Genomic DNA, 27925 nt, shown 5'->3' on the forward strand with positions numbered 1-27925 from the left:
CTAACAGAATATAGAGGCAGATTTTGACACCTCATTTGAGTCCAAGCTAGCAAATTATTCATCAATTTTGACACCTCATTCGAGTCCAAGCTAGCAAATTATTCATCAAAATTATCCATCAACACTGTCCCATCATCGTAGCTGAAATACAAATGATATATGAAGCAAGCCTACATGCATGCATATGAACTTAACTAAAAATCAAACTGGTACTGCCAAAATTAAGCTGCAACCCAAGCAAGAAGAGAATGGTTCAACATTGGTTTGAGAATTGCACCCCTCACATAGTAATTACACGCTGGGTGTAGCAATACATCATCATCTAAATGCATAATTCTATTAGCAATACCAATTACAGCAAATTTGAATTTGTCACAGCCACAGCCACAGCCACAGCCACACCAAGTAGGCAAAGCAAATATAGAACGAGCTCAATCCCGCAAAGCTCTTTCTTTACTTGAAAGCAAAAACACATCATTCTCATTCGGAGAGATTTTTTTCTCTATGTATAAAAATCTCTCAACCACTAGGAGCATGAACCTACAATTGCATTTCCGTACAATTTTCACAACAGAGTCTACTTTTTCAGAATCCAAAATCGCAAATACAAAAAGAACCATCAAACTCTTTATAGTAGGAAAAGCCGCTGAAAGGTTACATCATGTACATCTATATCTTAACTTTTTCAAAAGGAACAGTTACATAAGCCAAGTGCAAGCTCAAATTCCAAGGTTGATTGCTAAACCAAAAACGCCTAAAGATATACAAGGCTCAGCTTTGTTGGGCTTCTTTAAAATTGTGCAATCCTAGAAACATAAATCCCTTGTAATTTTACAATAGAGAAGATGCCTGGAATAAATTAAAATAGATAATAATAATAATTGTATATTGCCAAAGTGTTCGAATGAAGCTTTTAAAGTAGGATTCATTCATTGCCCTTTATAGCAATCTGTCTCTTGAGGTTGAGGACCTCAGTGCCATATGAAGCCAACTGATCCTTCAGCTTTGCTGAAGCCTCCTCGAATCTCCGGTTCATGAATTCTGTCTCATCTATTGCCTCTTTGTATCTAAGACGGTAAGTATCCAACTTCATCTGTGCCCCTTGAAGCCTCATTCTGAGCTTTGCCTTAACCTTATTGTTGTTGATCTCATCCTGTTCAGAGTACATAGAAGAGTTGCGTCAAAATATTTTTTACTCTTGTTCAAGTGAAATACTGATCACGAGTACATCTAAGATCTAGGACTTGGTAAGAAAAACCATAAAATTAAAGCTCAGATCCTGACTCAATTCCTTCGCAAATGTAAATGTGCTTCCCTTCCTATGGTTGACCGGATTGTCTAAAATCATCATTTGAGCAATGCTTTTTTTCTATAATTAATTAAGTGATCCTTCATTTGTTGAGTCATGCCCATACGGTCTATTTAACTGTAGAAATCCAACACTAACGGTATAATTTGATAAATGAATGGATTTTTTTAAAAAAGAATTGAAGTTTAAATAAAAGATTGGCAATTGAAGGTGGAATCAGAAGTTCAAGGGGAGGCTAGATGTCCTTCCACCTTATTTATTTGAAATCTATACATATAAAACTCTTAAAACAAAACTACGCATACTGATGAAACTTAATCCAAATTATTAAATCTAAATTTAATCCATACTCCTTAAAAAGGTTGGACCTAAATCAATTTATTTCAAATCCTTCAACAAAATGTAGCCTCAAAGTTTGAGGCGTTGATGTAATCCGCTAACCACTGAAAATAACAAAATTCAAGTTCAAGTTTTTCCACACCCCCCAGCAATGCAGAAAAATATTAAAGAAGGTAGAACAAAAATATATGAATTTTTTAATCCAAATTTAAAAAATATAGTATGACAATGAGTCAACCAATCAAGAAGAGAAACAGAATCTGTAATATTTACCCCTCAAACAAATTGAAAAACATGATTTGGATTCTCCTTGAGAGAATCATGTGAGAATAAGGTCTAGACCCGAGAGGTTTTCAATATAAAATTCATTTTTAATTGTAAAGACAGCACTGTCATATACGTTAACCTAAAATTAAGGCAAGCACCAGTCTGAACAGGGCTCGTTGTGGTCACATTTTAAACGAGGCTCAAAAAGACAGCAAGGTTGATATGAAAAAGGCAATTAAAGTCAACAAAGCCCGCTTAATTACCCTGTAATGCAAGCTCAAGCCTATAAAAGAACTCAATCATCAAAAGGTTTAAAACTTCCCTTTAGTAAACTTCGTACTTTAACTTTTGAATGCTGTCAACTAAATGTTGATGAAATCCATTAAAAGTTTCAAGGACATACAAGCTTAATGGTTGAGACAAAGGGACAAAAATAACAATCCTTGTGTTCAGCATGTAGCACACGCATTGCATGCTCCACTGCAAGCCCTTCCATGAATTGGGGGCCTATATGATGAGTAGGGCTTCACTGAGACTACATGTCGATATTAATGCTTTAAACCTTGCTGGAAATAAATCAGCAAAGTTTTAAAGGTGCCCACTTCATTTATTTATCTATTATTATTATCAAGAGATGCAAAACCACCCTGTACCAGAAAATTATAAACATAAGACACTTACATTGTGCATTTTCACTTCCAGTTTAGAAAGTCTCCCAGTCATCTCCTCCACTTTAGTTTTTGCCTTCAATAACTGTGAGTAAGAATTATCACATTATTATTACACCTCAGACAACAAAAGGCGCCAAATGTGCAAAGAAACAATAAACCTACCATTTCATCATAACTCTCCTTGCACAAATCCAATGCAATTTCATGGCTCTGCTGCTCTTCAATCTGAGTCATTAACTTATCCCTTTCCATTGTCATAATAAGGAGCTGATTTTTAATATTCTGCTAGAGGAAAACATGCAATCAATCAAACAAGACAACAGTTCCGTACGTCCTCAAAATCCACCTTGTCATCTTCTTGTAGAAAAAAATTAACTTTCTGTGAACACTTAATATTAAAACAGAGGTGAAACCTGGAAGTCATCAGTCAGAACTGATCCTGCATCTGACTCTCTAACCCGGGTTAAGAAATCTTCTCTTTCTTTACTGACCACACTCAACTCCATCCGAAGCTTATCCACTTCCTCACAAGCACGGCGATGCTCCAAAGAAGGCATCTCCAGATTTGACTTCAAAGTCTGAAGAAAGAACTAGTTAACTATGCATAACAAGCAGTTGCAGTTAAATGCTGTGTTGTAACCAATGAATGATAATAAGAGGATACTAATGCCAAGGAACTTACTTCTTGCGACCTTTCACTCTGATTGTCAGCCATTCTGAGGTCATCTCTTAGTTGATCATTCCGTAAAGACTTGTCCATACTGAAGCACAATAAAAATGGGAAAAAATTTCTATCAAGTTAATCCGAGAGAAGTAGGCTTTTTTCTTATTTTTCTTTTCTGAAGGGGGAATGCCAAAATCAGGATGTCTGTGAAACAAAATCTATATATATTTATATAGAGAGAAATGAATACTGATGGAAAGTCCAATCCAATCATAAGTTGCATAACATCCTATTTACATGAGAGACCATGAAAGCATAACAGCTAGTATATATATATATATATAATAAGCATATCACCTTAATAAATTTTAAGGACAACCATCAAAGAATTTAAAATTCTTCGAATCTTTAAATTGTAGTACTAGAATCAAAATAGCTTCTTAAAGTTTTTTCGTTTTTCATCTAAGTTCTAGAGCATAGTTATCATTTTTGGATTTCAGGTCCTGGTCTGGTCCAGCTGCATTCATGGTTCCTCCAAAAAGTTGGTAAAAGGGAAAACAGCAGCTCAGAAACATCTTAGACAGCAAAAAAACATTACAGGAGGAAGGAGTTTACGCAGAACAGTATTCAACATAAAAGTGATATTAAGTGTTATACGCGTGCTCAGAAATTGGCATCAATCTAATGAATTTCCAAAAAGAAGGGCTGATATTCATGTCAACCTTGCTGAAGATCAAGAGTACTTCACGAAAACTTTGAAAGGCTTGAAAATGAAAATTAGCAAAAGGAGGTGGGAAATGTAAAAAATAAAAAGTATAGCAAAAGGGGGCAAGTGAATGTGTTATACTGAGGAAGTGAGAATGAAGGTGATGTGGTTGGTGATATACTACAGTAATTAAGCTTGCACCTCATGTCAAAGATAAAGAAGAATAGCATGGTAAAAAGTGAAACCATCTTTCAAACAAGTTCCATAGCAGGTGGAAAACTTTATAATGTGATAATGATAGTTTAGAAGCAAAAAATTGGTTGCTCAAGAGACACTGGAAAAAGTGAAACTCAAGACCAAGAGCCACCTGCATCCTTACCATCTCCTCTGGTTACATAAAGGAACAAGGTTATTGTTTCTCCAAGGTGCCTTCGTAATTTTTCAGTAAGACTTCTCACAAACAATCAGTATGGCGTTACGTGCCAATGGATGCATGACACATCCTACTTGGTCGTCCTTGGCAATGTAATCGACAAGATCGTTTTACTAAGCAACTAGCAGCCAAGCCAACTGGTTTAGTGAGAAAATAGCATTAATGATCATTGTACTTCAGTATCATTCTCATTCTACACATAAAATAGATACCAAATTATTTGTTTCTGATTCAATAGATATTAAAAAAAAAAAAATTCTCAGTTAAAATGCAAAAGCGTATGTGCTCAAGATGTTGGCCTATTTGGTAGTATGGGTGTAGGCCTATGTGACCAAGCCTCATGGCTGATTTGACAATTGAACTGGTCCAAACACTCTAAATAAGTGTTGGATTTTAAAGCATGAAAAAAGCAGATGATTAATGTCACTCTTTCCTGATACAGGTTTGTGGTCACTCCCACAATATTCTCAGAGCAATATTCTGTGGAGTAATTTAAGGTTCCTATAATAATATTCTCCAACACACTGAAAGGAATTTAATAATTGAGACCAAATAAATTATACCAATGAACAACACACAGGAAAACCAACTTGGTTAGACAAACCTGCATTTCTCCAATTTCTCATTTTCCTCATAAAATGTCACTCTTTCCTCAAGGACCTTGCACTGTTCTCTGCAGAACTCCAATTCATTTTTCACCTTGCAGTTTATCAAATTCATCATCAAAATATTCAGATATCATTTGCAAATAACATTTCGTCTAGAAATCTTTTGGATCAACTTTTGTCAGAAAAATGTTCACCCAATTAAAACTTATGCATGGGCCTACTAGTCAAGAAATCCCTTTCATAATGAAACTATATGAAGCCGACAAAGAAAGTAGCAGAAACCTAATTAGAATTTATCTCAAACAAACTAAGTCAGAAACAAATCCATATTTAGTACTAGTGGGATGCTTTTGATATTCAGAACACAAAAGTAGTATAGATAGATTTTTCAAATGCTTTGACTTCTGTGGTGATAGTATAGATATTTGTACTCTATATACAGGCCATCATATCAATTATCTCCCTACATGCTTTTAGCCTTTTCATATAATATATTACTATTTTCAGGTACAAGAGTGTAATGTATTTTTGAAGAACCTTCTTCTTCTTTTTTCCTAGTTGGGACTCATACACACCGCCTCCACTGAGGTTCGAACCCCTGACCTCCCTTTTGGGAAGTAGGAGCCTTGTACCGCTAGGCCACAAGCCTATTGGTATTTTTTTTTTTTAATAATCTTATAGAAATTTGTAGGTTTTAATGTGGATATCTTTAGTAAAGCATAAACTTTTAATAAATACTATCTAGAACATTTATTAATGTAAGAAAATGTAGCAAAGTGTAGCAAAATAGACCATAAGCAAATACTGTGTTTTGTAATAAACTTTTCTTTCAGAAAGGATACACACAAAAAACCTCAAATTCACTTAACTAGTCCATTTGAGAGTGCTTCAATCAACCAAACGTCCCATATATATGGGGGTTAAAGCTTAAAAAGAAATAAGAATGGCAGGAAACCACATGTGGACACCATGGTTTCTAGGATAATTTAGTTGACTGTTGCTCCAACTCAGACAACACTGTGGTGGCTTGTTCAGATTGGCCAAAAAATAGCAAGATTTTTTCACATGATGTGGCTCTGGTACCTAACACGCACAGAGGGATAATCACCCTGCATTGGCAGCAAACATTGGTGATTTCCAGAAAACTGAAGGAGAGTTACACCGTTAAACACCAACATACAGGAACCTGTCACAATTTTTTTAATGTATCCTGATGGCGATAAGCGGGCATTGTCTTTCATTTGCAAATATGCAACCCAAGATTATTTCCTTTTATTCTTTGCTGAAAAAAAAAAAAAAAAAAAAAGGTTCATGTTTTTAGCCAGCGACTTCACTTCCTTTGCCTTTTTTTATTTATTTTTATTTTTTATTTTTGGTTCACTTCGCTCATTTGAATAAATGGGCAACTGATAACACCCAAATGAAACACCGCGTCGTGTCTTGTCATTTGCAAACAGGCAATGCCAAGACTGTTTTGTTGTATTCTTTGTCGAGAATAAATAATCAGTATTCCTGATTTTAGCCAGCAACCTCCTTGGGCTGCCTTTTTGTTTAATCATTACTTTAATGTGGCTCACCATGCTCATTTACCAAGAATAAATGGCTAATAAGAGCATCCAAATAATACATTGTGTCATGTTTCCAAATAATGCCGTTCATCCTTCAAATGATGATTTCTGTTACTGAAATAACTAATCATATAAAAAAAAGTAACACCTCGTCGAGGGCAGTAAGCACAAAAAAAAAAAAATAATAATAGATAAATAAATAAATATAGAGAAAGTAAAACCATAAAACCAATGGGTCAGTGGCCTAACGGTATCAAGCCCTTACTTTCCAAAGGGAAGTCAAGGGTTCAAGCCTCAATGGAGGCATGTATGTGTGAGTACCAACTAGGAAAAAAAGAAAGTAAAACCATAAAAAAAGCATGCAATAGTATGCTTCAACATTCACTGCAAAGCTGAGTTTTTAATGTCACCTGTGACATCTCTTTTGATAAAAGCATGATCTCAGCATTATATGACTTTGCTTTCTCTTCAATGGCTTCAATGGAAGCTTTCTCCTTAGCAGACCATATTGCCTTTTCTTCCTCCATTGCTAAAAGGGCATCCGTGAGTTGCTGTAGAACAAAAGACACAACAATCAATATGATACTGAAAAAAGAGAAGACTAAGTAAATATTTTATTTGCAATAACTCTGAACTCTCAGCTACCATTGCCATCTCTTCCTTTTGTTCTACCACCGTATTAAAAGAGCTTTCCAGTTTTTGATTATAGAACTTAAATTCTTCCAAATGTAGCCTCTGGAATAAGAGAAATAATAGGATAACGGTTAAAAAGATTGAAACAAGAAGCAACACTAGCCATTTAAAGTCCAACAGGGAAATTTATCAGAAACAAAAGGAAACCAGGAAATGTCAAGAGATTAGACATAGAAAAGCTTACTAGGCTGGAAACTTCCTCCTGCAACATACTCAGTTCTGAGTTTGACATGCTCAACTTGTCAGACAGGGCATGGAGTTCTGAAACCACACATTCATTTCTAGTTGTGGCCTGTTCCTTTTCCCCATTAGCAGCTGCTAATTCCTCTTCCAGAGAAGCAATAGTTGTCTCCATTTCAAATGCAAGAACTTCCAGCTTTTTGTATTCTTCCTTAACAACAGAAAAGCCAAAATTAAATTTAGAGAGTGAACACTACACTTGCCCATAACAACTTCAAAATATCAGACAGAAATCTGACACGCTATCAAAAATTGTATATCTATATGCAAAGAAAATGTAGAGGATGACATGAAAAAAAAAAAAATTAGTCACAGAACCAAACAAGCAGGCAGATTGAGAAACAAAATGTGCATCAGCAGCAAATAACAATATGCCAAAATATCTTAGGATGGACATGTTTCAAGGGAACAACTGGTGAACATTACGTAGGATTTCATTTAACAAATTATTGAAACTTAATCTGAAACAAGTTGATATGCTTATTGATGGAGCAATAATCACCAGATTAGTTCCTGAACTCAATACTTGCCACTAAAAGCACAAAATTGCATTCTAATCTTCGTTGTGCAGTAAGAATGGTTAACAGTTTCAACAAAGTAGCCAAAAAATATAGATCCGGCTATGTGGCTGATGTCCTAGAATAAAATTGATGTCGACCTTTTACACTACCCCAAAAAACATGAACCATATATGTTTCAGCTGTTGTCATGTACTCTTTCCATTCTATCATAACTCTCTGCATTTGAATTTACCAGAAAATTATTTACACCCCCTCCCCCCGGGGCACGTATAGCTACTTGAAGTCTACATGTCATCACCTGCATTGTTTGCTCGATGGCAACTGAAAGACCCTTTGCCCTTTTCGGTTCGAATACATTTGAACTTCTGTCAATAACGGAATCACGCCTTCTCCCAGTAAGTGAGTCACATTTGCTAATATCACGTTCAAGAATAGCCTTCTGTCCATGCAAGAGTTTTATTTCTCTGTTTGCACATGCCTTTTCACCCTACAAATCAGCATATATATCAAATATAGGTAATAAATGCAACAAGTCAAACAAGAAAATCAAAAGATGGTATAAAACCTCAAGTTTGGTTTTCTCCTGGATGGCATTCTTAAGCTTGAACTCTGTCTCTCTCAACCTTGTTCTTGTTTTCTCAAGATCTTTTCTCATAGTTTCCTTTTCCCTGGCCAAAGAACAATTTGATAAACATGATACTTCCTTTTCAAGAGTTCGAATTTGAGAAAGGAGGTCAGCTTTTTCCATTTCATATTCTTCTGAAAGTTCCTGCAAGAGAACTGAACAAGTCAAACAATCTCGTATAACAATAAGGTCATTAGAGGTGAAAGTAAAAGTAGCTTACTGTTAATGCCTTTTCAGAATTTTGAACATTGAGATTTAATTCTCGTATCTGATTGTCAAGATCCCCAGATTGATTGTACAAAAAAAGCTACATTTCATCCATCCATATATAGAAAACTATCAGAAATGGTCAGAGAAAATATTATCTCAAATATCCAGTGGCAACATGATCACACCTTCTCATTCTCAAGTTCAGTAATTTTGGAACTCATAAAACTGTGTAACGTCTCATGGTTATTAATAATATCTTTCAGTTGCACAGAGTTCTGGTTTATCAAAGACTTAAGATCCTGCACAACATAGATGATGAAGTCTTGATAGAAAACATATGGAAAAAGGAAAGGAAAAAAAGGTTAATCTGCAAACTAAATGGTAAAACAATATAATAAGCAATCAAAGATGCTGAGAGACTTCTCACAGCGAATAGGTTTAATATAGCAGAGAAACTCTCAAAAAATTCGTCAACAACTGAAGGGACACTCTCGACAACATTTCTTGAGGCGTGAACTTCCGAGATAATTTCATGGACTTCCATTAATAGTTTCATCGAGTCAAAAGTTTCCTCCTAAAAGAAGCTAGCGAAACATTAGTTTCATAGGCTTGGACAGAAGAATATGAGCTAATAAGTATATCATAACAAATATTGACAAGTAGAAGATGCATACATTACTTACTGTGGTTGATTCTGTAGAAATTAATTGCTCACAAGCCACCCTTGCATCCTCCCGTGCATTTAAAAGCTCTTCATAGAGCTGACAAAAATACAAAAACTCATTGTTTAAAACAATAAAAAATTATATCTAGAAAATTAACCCCAAGGGGTTGGCCTAGTGGAAAAGGCTTGGGCCCTGGAGCCTCATTAAGCTTCAGGTCTCAAGTTCAATTCCCCTTAGGCGCGAGCAATTTCTTGGGGCCACAACCACGGACATAGTCCGAGTTTTACCCGATCCGTGTGGGGGGGTCGCTTTGCACGGGTCCCGTGGATTAGTCGGGGCTTTGCCCCGGACACCCCGGTTATCAAAAAAAAAATGTCTAGAAAACATAGCCCTACAACACCATTACAGAGTGTTGGTGGACTCAACATAGGTGCTGAGAGGACAATAATGGAGACAGGTCCAATCTTTGGAATTAATTTAGTAGAAAGTGACTGCTCTCATACTCAAACCAGCAATGTCACATTCTTCAGCTCAAGTTTTTTACAATTGAACCAAATTCATGTGTGTGTTTCTTTTCCTTCTTTTTTTTCTATAAAAATAAATAGATAAATAAAATAAAACTCCTCACAGGCGTGCATGGGGGAGAGAGAGAGAACCTGAAAGTTTTTAGAGAACTACTAACAGAACTACATTCTCAAAACATCAAATAAATATCTGTATCATCCTAAACCTTCATCCATTAAAAGAGGTTTTGGATATAGCCATTTGGTTACTATATGAAGAAAATGTACTAGAAAAAAATTAAAGATATGTGGAAAAGAAAAATTGTAAAATTTGACGGACTATCTCTTTCAATGTATTCAGAGGAATTACATCCTTATAATATAAACCCAACCCAAAGTTGATAAATTTCTGAAAAAAAATTTACATCAAAATTAAAAATCAAACCAGAAGGAATAAATTTAATCACTAAACTGTTATTAAAATCATAAGAAGAAGAAAAGAGAATTAACCCAAAAGAAAGGCAAAAAAAGAAGAGAAGAATGAAAACTTTACATCACGAGAATGCCACTGAAGTTCAAATGTGCATTGGCAAAAAATCTACCCAAAGGAGACATGAAAATTATATATCTTTTCCATTCAAATAAAAGTAACATAAGCAAGAAGTTTCAGAAATATTTAGCAGAAAAAAAAAAAAAAAAAAAGTAGTTTCAGAAAACTTGATGATGCTAAAAGAAATTAAAAGAGCCTAAAAAGTTTACTTAATTGAAGTCGGAAAAAAAAAAATTGCCCTCTATTATGATCTTCAGAAACACAGATCAGAAAACTAATAATAACAGATTAAAATATAACAGATTTGCCAGAATAAAAAAATCTCCACCCCTAGTAGAATGTTGCTTCTGATAACTCACGAACACTTACAGAGACTGAAGTTTTAAATCCAACATATAATCAAATAACCAGCCTAACTAAGGCAAGGTGATGACTTAATTTGAAAAATAAATTTACAAGATCAGCGGAGACTAAACAAACTTGAGTTCATTGAGGAACTTAATTCCATGTGGATAGATTAATACAAATAATGCTGAGCAACAATGTTCAAGTTCCCTAATGATTAGTCAAATTCATTTACAAGTAACACTGAGCAACAGTGTTCAAGTTCCCTAATGATTAGTCAAGTTCATTTACAAGTAACGCTGAGCAACAGCGTTCAAGTTCCCTAATGACTAGTCATATTCATTTGATTAGTTTCCAGAAATAATTGATAAAGCAACCCATGAAATTAATAGGGATTCATAAGCATATATATATTAGAAAATCCAGAGCTTGAACTATTCAAACTGTAATTACCTCTTCATACTTTTCCCTAGCACATATGTTCTGCTCTGTTGCTAACTCAACAACACAATCCAAATTTTGTTGGCTTGAAAATTTTTCCACCTCTAACATCTTAATCTGCAAGACAGAGTATAGAACGAAAATGACAAATATTGCAAAACCAAAGAAAAAGGAATTCATACAATAGTAGTAACCAGATCACAAGTGAGAGAGAAGAAAAGAAAAGTAGAAGAAAACACGAAGCAAAAGAAACCTTTTCTTGAAGTTGCTTTATCACAAGAATAGCTTCAGAATCCCTTAAACTTATGTTTGTGTCCCCATGAGTGGTAATTTTATTAGGATGATATGTGGAATGGTCCTTACAAGTCTCATCCAGACCAAAATCAGCCTCAGACAGTTTTCTTGTTAAGTAATCAATTTGTACCTCACTCGTGATCCACTGCAACCAGGAAAAGATAATAAATATAGAGACCATTGTGTTCTATAGTTCCCCAAAACAAGGAAGGTACAATAATAACCTGAGTTTCAAACTTTAAAAGCAAATTCTCATATTCTGCTTGTGCATCTGCCAGTTCATCGTCCTCCTGCCAGAGAAACAATTAATTGGGTGACAGAAGTTAATACAAGAAATGAAGAGAAAAAGGCATTGTACAAACCACGAGTAAGCTTTTCTTCCTGAGTGGAACTTTTCTCCTGCTAGTAACATGCAACAAAGCTCGTGCATCAGGAAGAGTACAGTCCTCCACTGCATTACTAGCACAATCTTCCTCATGCTTGCAAGAGGCATTAATGGTAACTTCATTTACTAGCTCCTCAAAAGGAAGAAGTGGTCCCATGTCACGCCCAGCTTTCACAGGTTTAACAGCAGAAGCCTTTGCTTGGACTGTAGAGTGCAACTAAAGTGCCAAGGAACAATATCAATTTATATTCGTGACTCGTTAGTTTACTACATACTAAGAAAAGATAGGAAAGTGCATGAAGCATTAATACTATATGTACTTTATAATATTTTCAGAGCACTATATCTCAGTTTGTAGAGCTAGAACACGGCAACATTTACAGCATAAAGAAAGATCTTTTTTTTTTTTTTTTTCCAAAATCAGGATTTAAAATTTGCAAAACTAGAATGTACAATAGAATTCAATGTCTAACTAAGGAAATTTCCAAAATCAATCCTCAAACTCTAGCAATATTGTTTTATCCGTGTACACTCGATAACATATAGCTTAAGTGAACTCAAAAGAGCATTACATCCCGACATAGTCAGTAAGGTCAGTAACACATACATTTCCACCATTCAGCAATAATTAGAGACATAGTCTATTACATAATAAACCATTTCTGTCTTTTTTTTTTATTTTTTACACTACCTCTGTGCATATTTGCCCTTCCCCTTGTCCTTGTGATATTCTTAAATTGAATCAGATGACTAATGATACTTTCGTCATAAGTGAGAAGGAGAGAGAACCAAAAAAAAAAAATAGAAGAAAGAAAAGAAAAAGATGCTCTATCTTTTAATGGGTCACTGGAATCAAATGTAAGCTTTCAAACGGATGACAAACAAAACACAAACTTCAATATGAAAAGAATCCAGCCTCAACTGATACTATGACAACAAGCTAACAATTTTCTCTCTCTATATATATATACAGAAGAGGAATCCTCTTGTAATTCAACCATTTTAAGGGCACCTTCCTCTGAGCAGCGTAATCATAGAGAGATGCTAGTGACCAAACTTCCGACAGGCAGCCCATGAAATTCAAGCAACAGCACAAGGATTATCCAGTTATTCTCTGACCCTCTTCCTATCAAAATTCACCACCAACTGAAATACAGCTGTGAAGCGTGCAAAAATATATATATATATTTCACTGGAGTAAATTTGCTCATGTATTTTGCAGCATTTATTTTCCGACTTCAAATTTTCCAACTTCCAACAAGAAATTGATGCTTTCATCAGTTGCCTGGAAATGCTCAAATCACTTTTTTCAGATGTACAAAGTATATCTTAGTCTGGAAATATCCTATATTGTTCTTCTTGGTGCTTCAAGCTAGTTAATTATGGTAATTTCGTTAGTCAATCCAACCTCATCACAACAGAAATGCTAGCCCAAAAAAGATATTTCATGGTTGACAGAAATCTACCCTATCAACCTTACAACAGACTGAAATTATTCAGTAATACTACAACAAACTCTTTCATTTATGGTTATGCATCAGTAAGATGGACAAATGATGCATGAAGCATAGATGTAGTTGTCATAAATAACTTGTTACCTCCCCAAGAGTCTCCCTTGATAGATTGCCAGGGCACCAGGTATCACGCCTCTTTGCCTGCAGTAGAGAGAAAAAAAAAAAAATCCAAATTAAGAGAGAGAGAGATGGAGGGGGGGGGGGGGGGGGGGGGGGGGGAGAATTTCACTAGAATCAGATAATAGTAATAGCACAAAGCGGTCGTGAAAAGAAATTGTCATCTACAATGATACATAATTAGTAAACAGCCAATGCAATGAACAGAAAAGGAAAAAGATTTATGCCATCAAAACAAAAGAAAAAGGAACAGCTTTTGTTTGATTCTACTGAAAACTTGCAGCAACCACACCAAATAAATCACAAAAATTCATTAGTATACAAAAAGGCAAAACATGTTGTCCATAGTCTTAATATGCAGCATGTAGGCATTTCAGCTTAGATAACTCTTGAGAAGAAATTGGCCTGGTACACTATCTCCTCATCCAACATTATATTACCATTGACGGGTTTGCAATTGAATCCATTCTTGTAATTTAAAAAACAGGTTACACATGCACACTGATGGGCCTACAACAGATGCTCAAAGTGCTATAGCATCGCACTAACCTGAACTTCATCATCATACTTAAAGTAGATGTGAAAGACTCTCTGTTTATGGGGCATTATCTTCTTGAGCATCCTTCTTCTCCATCTCTTTCAATTTAAAACACTACCAAGTTGCTCATGAAGCCAAAGGTAAAGCAATTCTTCCCTTTTAACCATCTTTCTAAAAAAAATTCTATACTGATGAAGGTTCCTGACATCAGCACAATAATACGTTAACAATATCAAAGGTGCTTCTAAAGTTTTTGCTGTTAAAAAGGTTGATTTAAGAGTTTCTTTTCTTCTTCTTTCTTACAATTCCCAAGTAGATGGCAGCATACCCTGTAATTAAATGTTGATATCTACTGTCTCATAAGGGTTATGATGCATGTATATGGGTCATGTTGAAATCGAAGAAGCACAAGAAAAAGAAAAAAGAAATTTTGATAACTCTCTGCCGTCTCCAAGGAATCTCAACTACCAGGGATCAGTAAAGTTTCTATTACTAAAAGGATACAAGAATCTAAAAAATTTCATATTGATTAACCTTCTCTAACTGTCTTAGCATGATGTATTTATCTAGAAGCATAGTATTTTTAATCATATGGAGCAAAGCTAACAAAAAAAATTGGGATTTATGAACTACATGAAAACAAAAAATTCCAAATTATAAAAAAACACTAATTCCCAACAAGAAAAAGGACTTGATCAAACTCATTACCAAACACTTGCAAATTTATACGCAGACGAAGTAAAATACTGAGGTATCCCAAAATTGGAAAATGCCAAATAACCTTGATTATGAGGGAAAGAAAAAAATAATTTTCCAAATCTATAGGTGTTGGGCCATCTGGGCCTTGTTAGTCATATAAAAGCATTGGCAATTTCCTACTCAAAAGCTTGATTGTAATGTGCACAAGTATCAATGATTCATGAACCGTACCAACCATCAAAGACTATGCAGGCAAGATTCGCAAAAAACACAAGGAACCTGCAGCCTCAATCACCACAATATATGGGCTACTTATGTTGGCTATAAATATGGGTTTATAGTCAGTCAGTCTAGAGGATGATTAAAGCCTCTAATCATTTGGAGAGAGAAAATCCTTGTGTGTGAGAAGGGGAGAGAGAGAGAAATTCCCAATTACTCATTGTAGGAATTGCTCAGATGATATCATATGTTATTAAGTATTCATCAAGGAGAAATTCATCAGCATATCAGGGAGATTCATTTCAACCGATCAGATTTATGAGCAAAAGGAAGGACAGCCATTTTGAGAAGCAGATTTGTGAAAAGCAAAGTCTGTTGATGGAGCAGACGGGCAGTCAAGAGACTTGAGTGGAGAGTGTGGTGTCAGTCTATGTCGAGAGATAACTGTACCTTTTAGGGTGTGGGAATCATTGACCTAGTTGTAACTTCTTTATTGTAAAGTGGATTGTTCTTGGCTGGGTGAGGTCCGTAAACTTTCCCAGTCAAGGATTTTTCACAAAACGATTTGGTGTTTCTGCTCTTACTTTACTTATTAAGGATGCTTGGTTATGTATGTCATGGTTGGATTCAAAAACTAACAGATAAAAACTAAAACTCAAATCATAATCAACATAACTACCTGAGGTCCGTAATTTTCCCCCTTAAGGTCTGTAATTTTTCCCCTCTAGGTCTTATTCACCGCTTACACTGACATATATGTCAGAGATTTGGGTAAAAGTCCACCAATCAAACAGGCTTTAATCATACAGAATTTTAAAAAAAATCCTCATTATCTAACAATTAAGGTGGACAACCATTTGTAGGGCCGAAATTGACATTTCTCACTTCCTCCTCCAATGACACAATTTAAGACGCCAATCTCATCAATTCAAGACTAAAGTCTAGAAAATTAGATGCTTGTTACAAGTCATACATTATCCATATGAGTTATTTAAATCCATCACCATAATTCGTGTGCTCCACAAAGTTTGCCTTATTTGTCTCACAATTACATTAATTGACTGAATTTGAATCCATGGACACTTGTTAGTAACTTTCTAGGCCACGCCAAAAGGAAATGATCATTCAACAAAGTTGTAAACATATAAAAGTGCCTACCAAAATCCAGAGTTCTTGTATCACAAAATCACATAAGAGGTTTCCAGAGTAGGGATGGCAATTTGTCCCGCCCAGGCGGGTTCCCGTCACGTCCCACCCCTAATGGAACGGGTATGGGAAGTTGGAACCCTTTTTGTCCCATAGGGCAAAACACACACACACACACACATATATATATCTCATGTTAAGCTACCCTAACCTAAATTCCGTCAGCAGCATTTCAGACCTACCCAAAACCTAATCAAATGGCACATCTCATTTCTCCTCTCGCTCTCTCACAAACCCTAAGCTATATCCTTCTCTCTCTCATATAGTTTTTCTCGGCAGATTTTGTATTCTGAAACAACCATTTTGAAATGACTCATACCACCACTACTGCCCTCAACCGCCGATTGCCAGTGACCTCGGACAACCAAAAGATTGGCATCATCTCTCTTCGCCTCTCTCCGTTTCTCTCCCTCCTCTCTTCCTCTCCTTTTCTGTTAGAGGTTTCTATTTCTTCAGTATTAATCTTTGCTTGATTATTATTTATTTTTTTCTTGTAGCATTCGGGAATCAGAACAACCATGGTGAAATTGATTGTTTCATTGATTAATTTTTCTTTGTTGCAGTCTTCTGAAATCAGAACTCTCTCTCCCCCGGACCATGGTGAATCGGTGATTGGTGGCTAGATGGGGTGGGGACGGGTTACAAGCTTCAATCAAGTTGCGGCAATGGGATGGAGAGTACCAACCTGTACCGGGTTCGGGGTGGATATGGGATGAAGTATTTGTAAACAGGGTGGGGACGTCCATAACACCCACCCCCCCCCCCCCCCCCCCCCCAAAAGAGTTTGCCATCCCTGTGCCAGAGCCTTTAGAGTTGGATATTCTCTGTATACTGTATCACAGGCCACGCGATAATACCGTTGCATTACTTTGACCATCAAACAGAGAACAATCGAGCTGCTCACGAATTTGGTTTGATCATTCCTCCTTTTCTTTGATTGAACCCTCACATGTCACCAAAGCAAAAATAATTTTGTTAGATTCACTTCTTCACTATGTTTACCGTCTTCAAAGTTTGAATCAGATTCAGGTGTTGACTCTTCAAGGCAAAAATGCAGCATCTGTTCCGACACATGGTGGCAAAGTGACCTTGACCACGATACTTGCATCAACTTATTTTCTGCCATCACCTATGGCACATAGGACATTTTCCCCATCATCATGGCTACTAGACACAACAGAAGCCAGATGATTGTTGCCTTGCAAACTGATTAAATTCATGTTCATTTAGAGAACATCATCACATCATATTTTTCAGGAAAAAAGTGTAATTTCATCATTAACAATTTATTCAAACCCACATATTTGTACATGGTTAGTCAGTCCATATTTACTAAAATTCCACAATTTATGATCCAAATTATATAATTTGAATTCGTTTCAACCCTGTTCAATACAAATTCCTAGGAAGTTCAATATTTTAAAGAAACTTAATGAATCTATGTGAATAGTAAGAGATTATATGATTCAGGATTCAAAAATGATTTGTGCAATCAATAAAACCCATTTAAGGACTTCACATTTAAAATATGTCACTCTTCACCTCTCTTCTTCTGAAATTGAAGATCCCCGTACTCTTTTGCAAGAGAAAAAGAATTTAATCATTAAAACTAATATAATGTTCTACAGAGATGAGCTAACCGAATAAGGATGTTGAATTCAACATGGAATTGACACGTGACTTGAAAGCATAATTTCTTTATTAAATTATAGCATACTCCAAAAATTTTATACCTGTCTATGCCCACATTATGATGGACTGGCACATCAACAAATAAAATGTTGCTTTGATCTCTCTAATCCTTTCCAGTCTCTATTTTTTTCGTTTCTTATATCTTTTTTTCATTTCTCTCCTCTGCTTCTTGTTCTCCTTCCAAAAGTTAATTTAAGGTGCCCTGAAAAACTAATCTGTAGTTCATTGAGGAATTCATTTTTCTTATCCTTTTCTTAAATCCTCCCATATTCTTACTTATTTCCCAACCAAATTTATATAAATATATATGTATCGATAATCTTCCTGTATGAACAGACTCAATCTGAATCCCATCAAATCCATAAATTTTTCTTCGTATAATAAGAGCCTAAGCTCTCGTTTTGCACATTGAAATAACTCAAACCTCATCTAACTGGGAAAAAAGATAAACCAAGCGTATGTGTCAATTTTATAAATGCAGAAAACACAATTTCAGTTAGTATTAAGCATTTTCAGAAAGACTAAACAAAGATAATAATGACAAAGGGATAGATATCCTCAATCAAAAAAGATTTACTAGTAACCTATAAGTGTCACATTTATCAAGGGAAATAAATAAACAACAACAACAACAGAAATGTAATGAAAAGAAACCAATTGTAGTTCATACCTTCTTGTAATAATCACGGTTCTCATCCCTATTTGAACACAATACCATTGAGCTCAAGTTCTCAATTTTCTTGGCCTGCTCTTGCAACCTCTTCTCGCGTTCAGCTTGAGCTTTCTTTTCCTCTTCCAGCTCCAAAGCTATCCGCTCCCTCTCCAATTCAGTCTATACAGTCATTACTAAAGCCTATAGGATTCAAATGGCATTGTTCTCTATAATAAATCACAAGCTGAACATTGTTACCTGTAATAATGTATTCCGTAGAATGAGAATCTCCTCTTCTAAATGCTCTGAATGAGGACCCTTAAACACAAACAAGATAAAATCAAATGGTTGATCTTTCAAAAACAACATCCTAAGACAAACCATCGGTGTGATTATATCTATTAAAACATATGGCTAACCTGCAATTTGGCTCGAAGCTCCTCAATTTCTTTCTTTTGACGCTTTAACAAAGCAGCATCTGTCAAAATCTGGCATAAAGACCAAACTTGGTTAAGTAAGTAAACAGATAATTATGATAGGCAAAAAAGATTTAGACAATATTTAAGATGCATGTTGTTAATAAACACTTCAAAAGAGACTTCTGAAAATAATTGAAAGAGAGGACACAAAACATAATTAAGCGGAAAAGCAAGTTAATTTAGAGCAAAACCTCATTAACATGAGCACAGTTTGTAACACGTAATGCCCTGCTTGCAAATTGGAGACTACTTCTTGTCTCATCAGCATGAATCTGCCATCAGATAGGAAAGAAAGTAGAATAAGAGAAAACAGAAACAAAAGAAAGTGCATGCACAAGAAAGCATAAACTAGAGAAACCAGGCTGAAGAACATCAAAAGCAAACACTGAAGAAGGAAAAGAAGCTAAAATTTGAGCTGATATGATCCTGATATAAATCCATTTTTGACTCAGACACAAACTATAATCTCACTCACTGTATGCACAGATCCTTGTTAAAATTGAAACACAATTTAATCTTTTCAAAGTACTGTAATCTTTTCAACCTAGTTACAATAGGTTGAAACTTAAAATGGCTCAAGATCACAAGAAAATGACAAATATTCCAGAATTTATTGGACTTTGAAAAACCATATGACTACTGCACAAGCTTTTCACCAGAACCCTGCTTCAACTCTACACAAAATGCTATAATGTCAGCATACGAATTCATAAACGAATCTGACAAAGGTTATCACTCGTTAGCATATACATGGGTTGTGATTCCGAAAGTGATTATAGCATAAACTAGTCTAAGAGATCCAACAATGAACTGAAATCCATTTCTAAAACCACATATGCAGCAGTCCTAGGACGCCCACAGCAAGAAAGAACCTTGGATTACCTCCTAGTCCATTTTTACAATATCTAAATTATTACTTACAGTAATATGACCATGTCAGTATCCTTGAACCAGATCCCAAAATGAGCTCTAAAACTTATAAAAGAAAAGGAAGAGAATATCAGTTCATTTCAACACATTTAATTAACACCTTTCTTTAGCATGGATTTTGTTTTGGGTTTGTTGCTGACAGGCTAGAGGTGTTGCTGATATTTCTTCAAGATGGTTCATCTCATTCCTTTTAAGAAGACTTTGGATGCAACCCAAGTAAATCTCCCCTTCAGATAAGATAATGTGCAAGACACTATGACCGAGTGAGATACAAGGTTGCTTAGCTATTCTTGAAGACTTTATGGAAGTTATCGGCAGCTACATTGCAGTGGACAGTACATATCATCCCCAAATGGATGGCCAAATAGAGGTAGTATTGTTGTGATGCCTTGCAAAGATAAACATTAGACAATGAGATTTGAATTGACACAAGCCTAATTTTCTTTCAATAGCACCATGGATAGGTCTGCCACTAAGAGTCCTTTCCAAATGGTGTATGACCAAAATCCAAATCGTGTTTTTGATCTTGTAGCTGTAGATGAATCAAATCAGCCACAAGTTAGTGATGGTGTTATTACTTATTGCGTATAAATAAAATCTGAGGGAGGTTTAAGAAGAAGTCCAGCAGAAGCTGATAAATCAGTTGATTACTGTTACAAAGGTTCAAAGAGAATCAAGTTAGTCATGGGTCATGCATGGTGTTCCATCTTGAAAAAATACCACAAGTTCAAGAGCAAGAAGATGGGAACTGCAAAGTGTTGTGTAAGTTCGGGGAAAATGCCGACAAAGTGAAATTTCCATCATCCATCCTAAACATATCTCCCATGGTGAGACATCTAATCAGATATCCACCCAGAGAAGACAAAGTTGAATGAGTCCTTCAAGTGAAGAACCTAATACTAGAGGTTGTACATATTCTCAATTCCTCATCAAATAAAGCCTAAGTATGGGAATTCGTGGATAAGCATAGAAGGTTATGACTTGTCAATAATCAATATTGATGCTGAGAAGTGCAGAGGCAAGTTCTCTCACACCATGGGTGCAGAGGGATATACACACACATTTGCATATTAATAAATAATTAGTACTATTAGCTCTTTCATCCAAGTAAGGTTGATAAAATTTTGTCATTTTGGAGTTTTGGTCCTAATTTGGGCCGGAGCAAAGCGCTTCTATTGAGTTCCCAACAATAGCTTAGCTTAGTAGGTCACTTTTTTCTACAGATGGCCCTTCTGGACCATCTAATAAGGAAAATACTTGCCTCCAAGCCTAATAGAGGAACCTCTCATGATTGGTGACGTAGCATATTACTACATGTGTCCTATGATTTTGAAACTCAAAAAAAAACAAACAAACACAAAAACAATAAACTAAAAAAGGAGAAAAAAGAATGATGAAAACCGCATTAATCCATTTTTAGTCGCACTACCCTATCCTTTCCTCTAAATATATCGCTCCATTTTTTATTGTGTTACCTGTAATTGAGGTTCATGTATGGTGAGACAAGAAAGGATAAAATTAGAAATGAAAATATTCGTGAATGTTGCAAATTATAAAACGGAAGTGAAGAGATAAATAAAATAAGTAGAACACACAAATATTACGTGGTTCAACCACTAGGGCCTACTACATCCATGGCACAAAGAGCCCAAAGGACTACATCACTTTATAATATATTCTCTCTTAATCTTTGTATACAATGATCACCTCTATTTATTGGTGAAAGAATAGAGGTGATAAATATGGAAAATACATTAATGGAAGATTCCTAAAATCAATACCATAAATCACTCCAATCAATATTCTATCATAGGCTAAAATCTCTCCTATGATATTCTCATATCAAATATTCTATCAAGGAGTAATTTAAGGGTTCCTATAATAATATTTTCCAAATATAGCATCTTCTAACACTCCCCCTCAAGCTGAAGGGTGTATGGACATAACGCTCAGCTTGCATATCAAATCATGAAACAGATCATTTTTCCAACGATTTGGAAAAAGACAATAAAACTGCTAGAGACACGGTGAATGCAAAGAACAATGTTACGGAACACACCGGTAGCCCAAATAAGTCCAAATAGCACCGAACACATGGCAAAGATTACAAACAATGCTACCGAACACACCAGCAACCCAAACAAGTCAATAAAAACTGCCGGAAACACGGCAAAGACGAAGACAATGCTACCGAACACACCGGCAGCCCAAATAAGTCACAAATAGAACCGAGAAACCCTTAGCAACATTTCAGATACTAAGGGAATGCCCCAAAATAGGGGTCCAAACCTAGGAAGAGAAATTAGGCTCTGATACCATATTGTAAAGCATAAAACAGAAGGGAAGAGAGAAATGAAACACGAAGAACACAAGGATATTACGTGGTTCAGCCACTAAGGCCTACATCCACGGCACAAAGAGCCCAAAGGACTACATCACTTTATAATATATTATCTCTTAATCTTTGAATACAATGATCACCTCTATTTATAGGTGAAAGAATAGAGGTGACAAATATAGAAAATACATTTATGAAAGATTCCTAAAATCAGTACCATAAATCACTCCAATCAATATTCTATCATAGGCTAAAATCTCTCCTATGATATTCTCATATCAAATATTCTGTCAAGGGTTCCTATAATAATATTTTCCAAAAATAGCATCTTCTAACAGTGAACAGTTGAAGTAGTATTGTTGGAGATAAAATGAGAGAAAACTGATTAAGATAATTTGGCTATTTGCAGTGAAGACCAGTAACAAAAACAGTAAGGAAAAGTGGCATGGTCCACATTGAAGTTTATGCTAGTGGGAGACAAACATCAAAACAAGGTTTGTGATGGTAGAAATATGATTTGATACCACGTGATTTGACTACTATGGTCTTAGAGCAAATTGGTGAAACAAGATTTTAATAAATCTCAAAATGTTGGGAAAAAAAAATAAAATAAAATTTGTTGAGTTGACTTCAATTTACCTGTGCAAGTGTAATATTACATATGATTGCAGTATTTGCATTCCCCCCTAGTGCAGGTTGCAAAATACGTGTGAGTTTGCTATCTCTATAGGGAACATGACTCCTGCATCGGATATTGTGATGTATAGTAAGTATAGGAAGAAAAACTCATTGTGTACTAGAACTGGAAGAACTGCAAACCTACCCTTGGCTCTCAGCGCCTTCGCTCAATTTCTTAATTACAGTTCCAAGTGTCATCAGGCTTTTATTAATGTGAGAGCCCTCTTTCAAACGAACACCTTCTGCACCGGTCTTCGCAGCACGCTCTGAGCCAGCAAGGTCCACCAAATTCTAGAAATGGACGGGCACGGATAAAAAAATAAGCAGGGAAACACATGCAAAAAATTATCATGCAATAGTGAATTTGACAAAAAGTAGTGATTCATAAGGAAAAGAAACAAGAAAGAGGAATATATAATTCTCAATGATTGCATACCAGAACAGATACACGGACAGCATCACAAGAAATGCCTGAATCCTCACCTTCAGATTTATCCCTGCTCTCAATTATCTATGTGACTATAAATTAAGGCAGGTGACTTATATATTCACGAACCATAAGAGATTGAAAGGAATAGTAACTTTACCATACGAAAAATTGTATGAGACCTACTGCTGTATAAGTTCATATTTGTCTCTCCAATATGCCTATGAGCTGTAAAATGAATTCCAAAGGAGGAGTATAAAAATAATATCCCTTGGATAAAATATTAGCAGTTAGACATCAAAAGAGGGTAGGAAGTTGGATGTATGTGTGAGAGATAAAACCCTTCATAACAATGAGAATTGGCGTGGATGTGAAAGGAATTTAAATTATTTTAATAAAAAATTAAAAAAGAACTACAAAGTTTGAGGTCGAATCTGTTTAACAAGCCTAAGCATGAGACCCACCAATATGGTTTGAAGAAAATGTGCCTTTGAAAAATACTTACAAAAAGAATATTAAGATAGAGAGAGAGAGAGAGAATAAATATGCCCAAAATCTTACATTCTCCAAACTCCATAAGTTCAAGGACTTGCTCTGGAGAGGCAACAATTTCTTCTTTTAAGCCAGCAACAAAAATTCCCCGCTTCATATTGAACAAAATGAGAATAACATTGACAGCAAGTATATATATCAGAATGCCCCTATGAGTTCACAGTGCAGTAAATATATTACCTCAATACTTTCATGAATCTGCAGTTTTCGATGCTCAGGGGCCAACAAGTCATTAATTTCTTCATTATAGATCTCCATATAGGACATTCGTAAAAGAAACTCCCGATCCATGTCCTAAAATATAAGAAAAAGTAGGATTGTACATAGATATTCAAACAACAATTTTTAGTATAAATCTGTTATTAGATGACCAATCCATTAAGAACTCAACAAATGTAAAAAAATTATTGGAGTGCGTAGTAGAAGAATTGACTTCAAGATCACTACTAAGGGCCAAAAAGACTTTGTTACGGTGATCAGGCAAAAAATATAGAGTTATATTGGTTTGAGGTGCAGGCCAAACAACACACAATAACCAATATAGTTGCTTCATCTATCCTTATCTTCTATGAAGGCATGCCTCACGGACTACCAACTGACATCCTAAGACCTAATCAATAGGTGCTACCCAGTCAGTTACTAAGAGCCACCCTCAGAGTGCTCAAGTGACAGGATGCCTCGTCAGGTGACTTGATGAAAAACCAACAAATAATTTAATTATGTGACAAGTTAAATTAAAAACAGTTTGAAAACTGAAAGCATTGACATGCCTAGGAAAGAAAAGAAAAAAAAATGTTATTAGCATAAAGGTGCTAGAACAGTAACATTTACCTCTTACCTCTTGTATAATGTCAAACAAATCATACACCGCCAGCGGGATGACTCCTGGTTCAGTAGCCGAACCTCGCATTGTATGTGTTTTTCCACTATTGGTTTGCCCATAAGCAAAAACAGTACCTACAAGAGAGCAACTGTTTAGAGAGTTTAAAGTGCCAACGCCTCCTATAGCTTAAACAGGAGTTAAACATAACCCCATGAACCTAAAATACCAAATACATGGAGCTTAAGCAGGAGAGAGATTGAAGTGCCAAGTAGTTAAACATAAACTTATGATCTTGAATACCAAAACACATGATATTTCCGAACAACTTACTACTTGCAAACAGCAATACATTCCAGTTTTTACAATGATATTGACAAGTATTGAGAATCAAGCATTAAAACATGTAATGCAAGTAGTTAAACATAAACGCATGAAACTTGAATACCAAATACATGGGACGTGAAATAATAAAGAGCATGTTAATCAGTAGTCATTTAAAAAGTAAAAAGAAAAGAGAAACATATGGTTTCTTAACTAAAAACAGTGCAATACTAAAAGAGCTCGTGACTGAACAAGCCTTGCCTGTCATAAAATAAGGTAATACGGCTTAGCCTTCAAAAGTTTGGAGCATTCTCGGTTGGCCTGTACAACTAAAAAGTGGAGTTTTAAAACTACATCCATAAGAGACAAAGTACTAATGATATCTCAAAGTACCAGGACAGCAAGAACAAGTGCCAATGTGCCCTAGGATTCATACCTCAAACAAAATTCAATAAACATCGACAGTATCAATAAGGTTATAAAAATACGGGCAAGAAGGTTCTATGAGATCCAAGTACACCTTTATCTATAAAATTTTGGTACCAGAATCAAACAATATGACTATAAAATAACATATAAAGATCTCAAATCACTGCATCATAATAAAAGGAATTTTGCATAACCCACGTCTAGTTTACACAAAAAGTTCACTGCAACTATATTAATCTACATATAAATGAAACATGCTCACATTTTTTAATAAATGATCAACAAACCTATGACACTCAAATAGATCATTGACGTTGCCAGTTAATCAAGTTTTCTAAAGAACCGATCTTCCTGGATTGGCATTGGTAGCCGCTTGCAAGAGCAGCAAATTCCCGTAGACTCTAAATTAAGTCAAATTTGATCTCAGAGTACCAAATTATTAAGTCTACAAACTTTTCCTTTGTAAACTTAATTTGTCCAAGATCAAAATTAAGTAACAAATAAAGGAAGATAGCAATTAAATAAAGTTAACAAGTAATCTTCTTTTAATTCATTGCTAGCAACAATGTTTGTAGATAAATATATAGAATTCCTTTTAAAGCTTAAAACAGCCAAAATTTTAGTCTTTATGAGGATATACAATTTTTAATAAAGTTAATTCGCTTGATATTTGAATATGAGAGGAACCTAACCATCTAGGACCTAGGCAGATTCTTGTTTGATGATGGTCTACGAAAGCACTATCACCAATGCATAAGTGAGTCAAATCATGCATTTTTCATTCTACCTCTATTATTTATTTCATTCGAACTTGAACCCGAGTGTTGAAGGTGTTGAATCCAGCATTAATATACAAACAAAGATTAACTGGGGGAAGTACATAGAAAATAATTACAATTCACCCATTAATTGGCTAAACATATCCCAACACAACCACAAAGACTTGCAGACACACAATAGCAATTCTGAATTTTCAAAAAACAACCATCATGGGCACCAACCAATGAACATCCTAAATAGTCTACCCTCAGAAAGGGTATAGTCAGCAGTCACTCCGCAATAAATTGATATAACAAAAAGTATACACACATAAAAAGTGAAGCATCATATATTGTTTATACTTTAATGATATAAATGAATGTATGAACTCAGGCTACCGTTAAATCCACGAACTGCGGCAGCAACAATTTCTTTGGTCCGAGCCTCGTAAACCTCAACCGTTTTACATTCCTCCCCAAAAATCCGATCTAAGGGCCAAGAAAATGAAATGTCAACAAAGATACACGCGTATATATTTATATATATACACACCCTCCCCACATAGACAGAGGTGTACCAAATTTGAACTTGAAAGAGTGGTTAGGGTTGAGGTGTACCGAATTCGAACTTGAAAGAGTGATTAGGGATGGAGATGGAGTTGCCGGAAATTCGCCAAGGGCTGTTCTTGGCATCCTCCACACAGAGAGGCCTCGATCTAACTGCTACATTTATTCTCTCCATTCTCTTTTTCTCCTATCGATCGATTCACGGAGGCCGCACTTCCAAATTCACCATATGGAAGCTTTAGCAGAATTTTCCCGCCTTTAGTAAATACTCTACTGTATCGCAACGAATTTACTGGAATACCCTCCCTTGCATGATTTCCAGATGTATTATCTCTTCAAACTTGTCAGAAGCACGTTACACACACTTTTGGTCCAAAATAAGGCCCAATTTGTTTCCTCCTATCCTCTAATTCCTCCCTAGATACTATATGATAGTTTGAGTTAAGAATGCAAACTATAATGACCTTTATGTTAGATCTAATTACAAATAAATTTAAAATTAGTCATTTTGTTACAAATAAATTTAAAATTAGTCATTTTGTTGCAAATATATCACACCCTTTTGTGTCATCAAATTACACAAAAAAATAAAAAAATCTTTGTTGTAAGGTACAAAATTGCCCTTTTCTCTCTCCCTCTCAATTTCTCTCTCCACTCACCCACCACCACCACCAACTCCATCAATTTCCAAACCCAAAAAAAAAAAAAAGGACAATCCTAATTTAAGTTTCAAAAGTTGCCCTCTTATTCACTACCAATATACAACTACGACGCAAAAAAGAGAGCTGGTTTTGTGTGTGAGGGTTTGAAGTTCTAGTCCCGTTTTGCCTGTAATGGAAGCTGCAAAATGATGATGATATTGACGCTGAAAATGCTGCATATTGGGCATCATCCTGCAAATGTTACATAACAACTTTAGTTATTAGCGTGTGTGTTGGGGTAAGGTGTT

The 27925-nt window shown here is 35.5% G+C and overlaps 1 protein-coding gene across 3 annotated transcripts; it reads right to left on the reverse strand.

Annotated features, from left to right (window-relative positions):
* Nucleotides 1-598: 598 nt before the first annotated feature.
* LOC132290805 (kinesin-like protein KIN-7O) lies at nt 599-27469 on the reverse strand. 3 transcript variants are annotated; one of them, XM_059790153.1, is made up of 33 exons: nt 27028-27410; nt 26809-26898; nt 24917-25035; nt 24259-24372; nt 24088-24169; nt 23687-23754; nt 23536-23610; nt 23245-23390; nt 23061-23163; nt 19345-19425; nt 19094-19162; nt 18933-18992; nt 18693-18854; nt 13636-13692; nt 12015-12254; nt 11877-11942; nt 11612-11797; nt 11371-11475; nt 9538-9615; nt 9282-9428; nt 9040-9153; nt 8865-8951; nt 8585-8788; nt 8318-8506; nt 7443-7649; nt 7211-7300; nt 6976-7116; nt 4994-5088; nt 3269-3347; nt 3000-3164; nt 2749-2868; nt 2597-2668; nt 599-1153 (listed from the first exon to the last, which is right to left on the reverse strand). In XM_059790153.1, exons 1-33 carry the CDS (start codon nt 27149-27151, stop codon nt 926-928), a joined length of 3963 nt encoding a protein of 1320 aa, XP_059646136.1. In that variant the 5' UTR covers nt 27152-27410; the 3' UTR covers nt 599-925. The 3 variants fall into 3 exon arrangements, with proteins under 3 accessions (XP_059646136.1, XP_059646129.1, XP_059646140.1); XM_059790146.1 differs by having other exon boundaries at nt 9529-9615; XM_059790157.1 differs by lacking the exons at nt 599-1153; nt 2597-2668; nt 2749-2868; nt 3000-3164; nt 3269-3347 and adding an exon at nt 4336-4472 and having other exon boundaries at nt 9529-9615; nt 27028-27469.
* Between the last annotated feature and the right edge of the window lie 456 nt (nt 27470-27925).

The sequence above is a fragment of the Cornus florida genome, unplaced genomic scaffold (genome assembly GCF_030987335.1).
Source record: "Cornus florida cultivar Cherokee Brave unplaced genomic scaffold, ASM3098733v1 CherokeeBrave_3.0.0_Hap2_Chr02, whole genome shotgun sequence".
Lineage (NCBI taxonomy): Eukaryota > Viridiplantae > Streptophyta > Magnoliopsida > Cornales > Cornaceae > Cornus > Cornus florida.

Bases quoted from the DNA above. Each gene is read 5' to 3' on its own strand.
- LOC132290805 (XM_059790146.1), bottom strand. From the start codon at position 27,151: ATGGAGAGAATAAATGTAGCAGTTAGATCGAGGCCTCTCTGTGTGGAG. The intron at 19,163-19,344 runs GTTTTGCTCTAA...TCTTTATGCCAG, and splicing joins ACTGTGCTCATGTTAATGAG to ATTTTGACAGATGCTGCTTT. The intron at 8,507-8,584 runs GTTTTATACCAT...GCTGATTTGTAG, and splicing joins AGGAGAAAACCAAACTTGAG to GGTGAAAAGGCATGTGCAAA.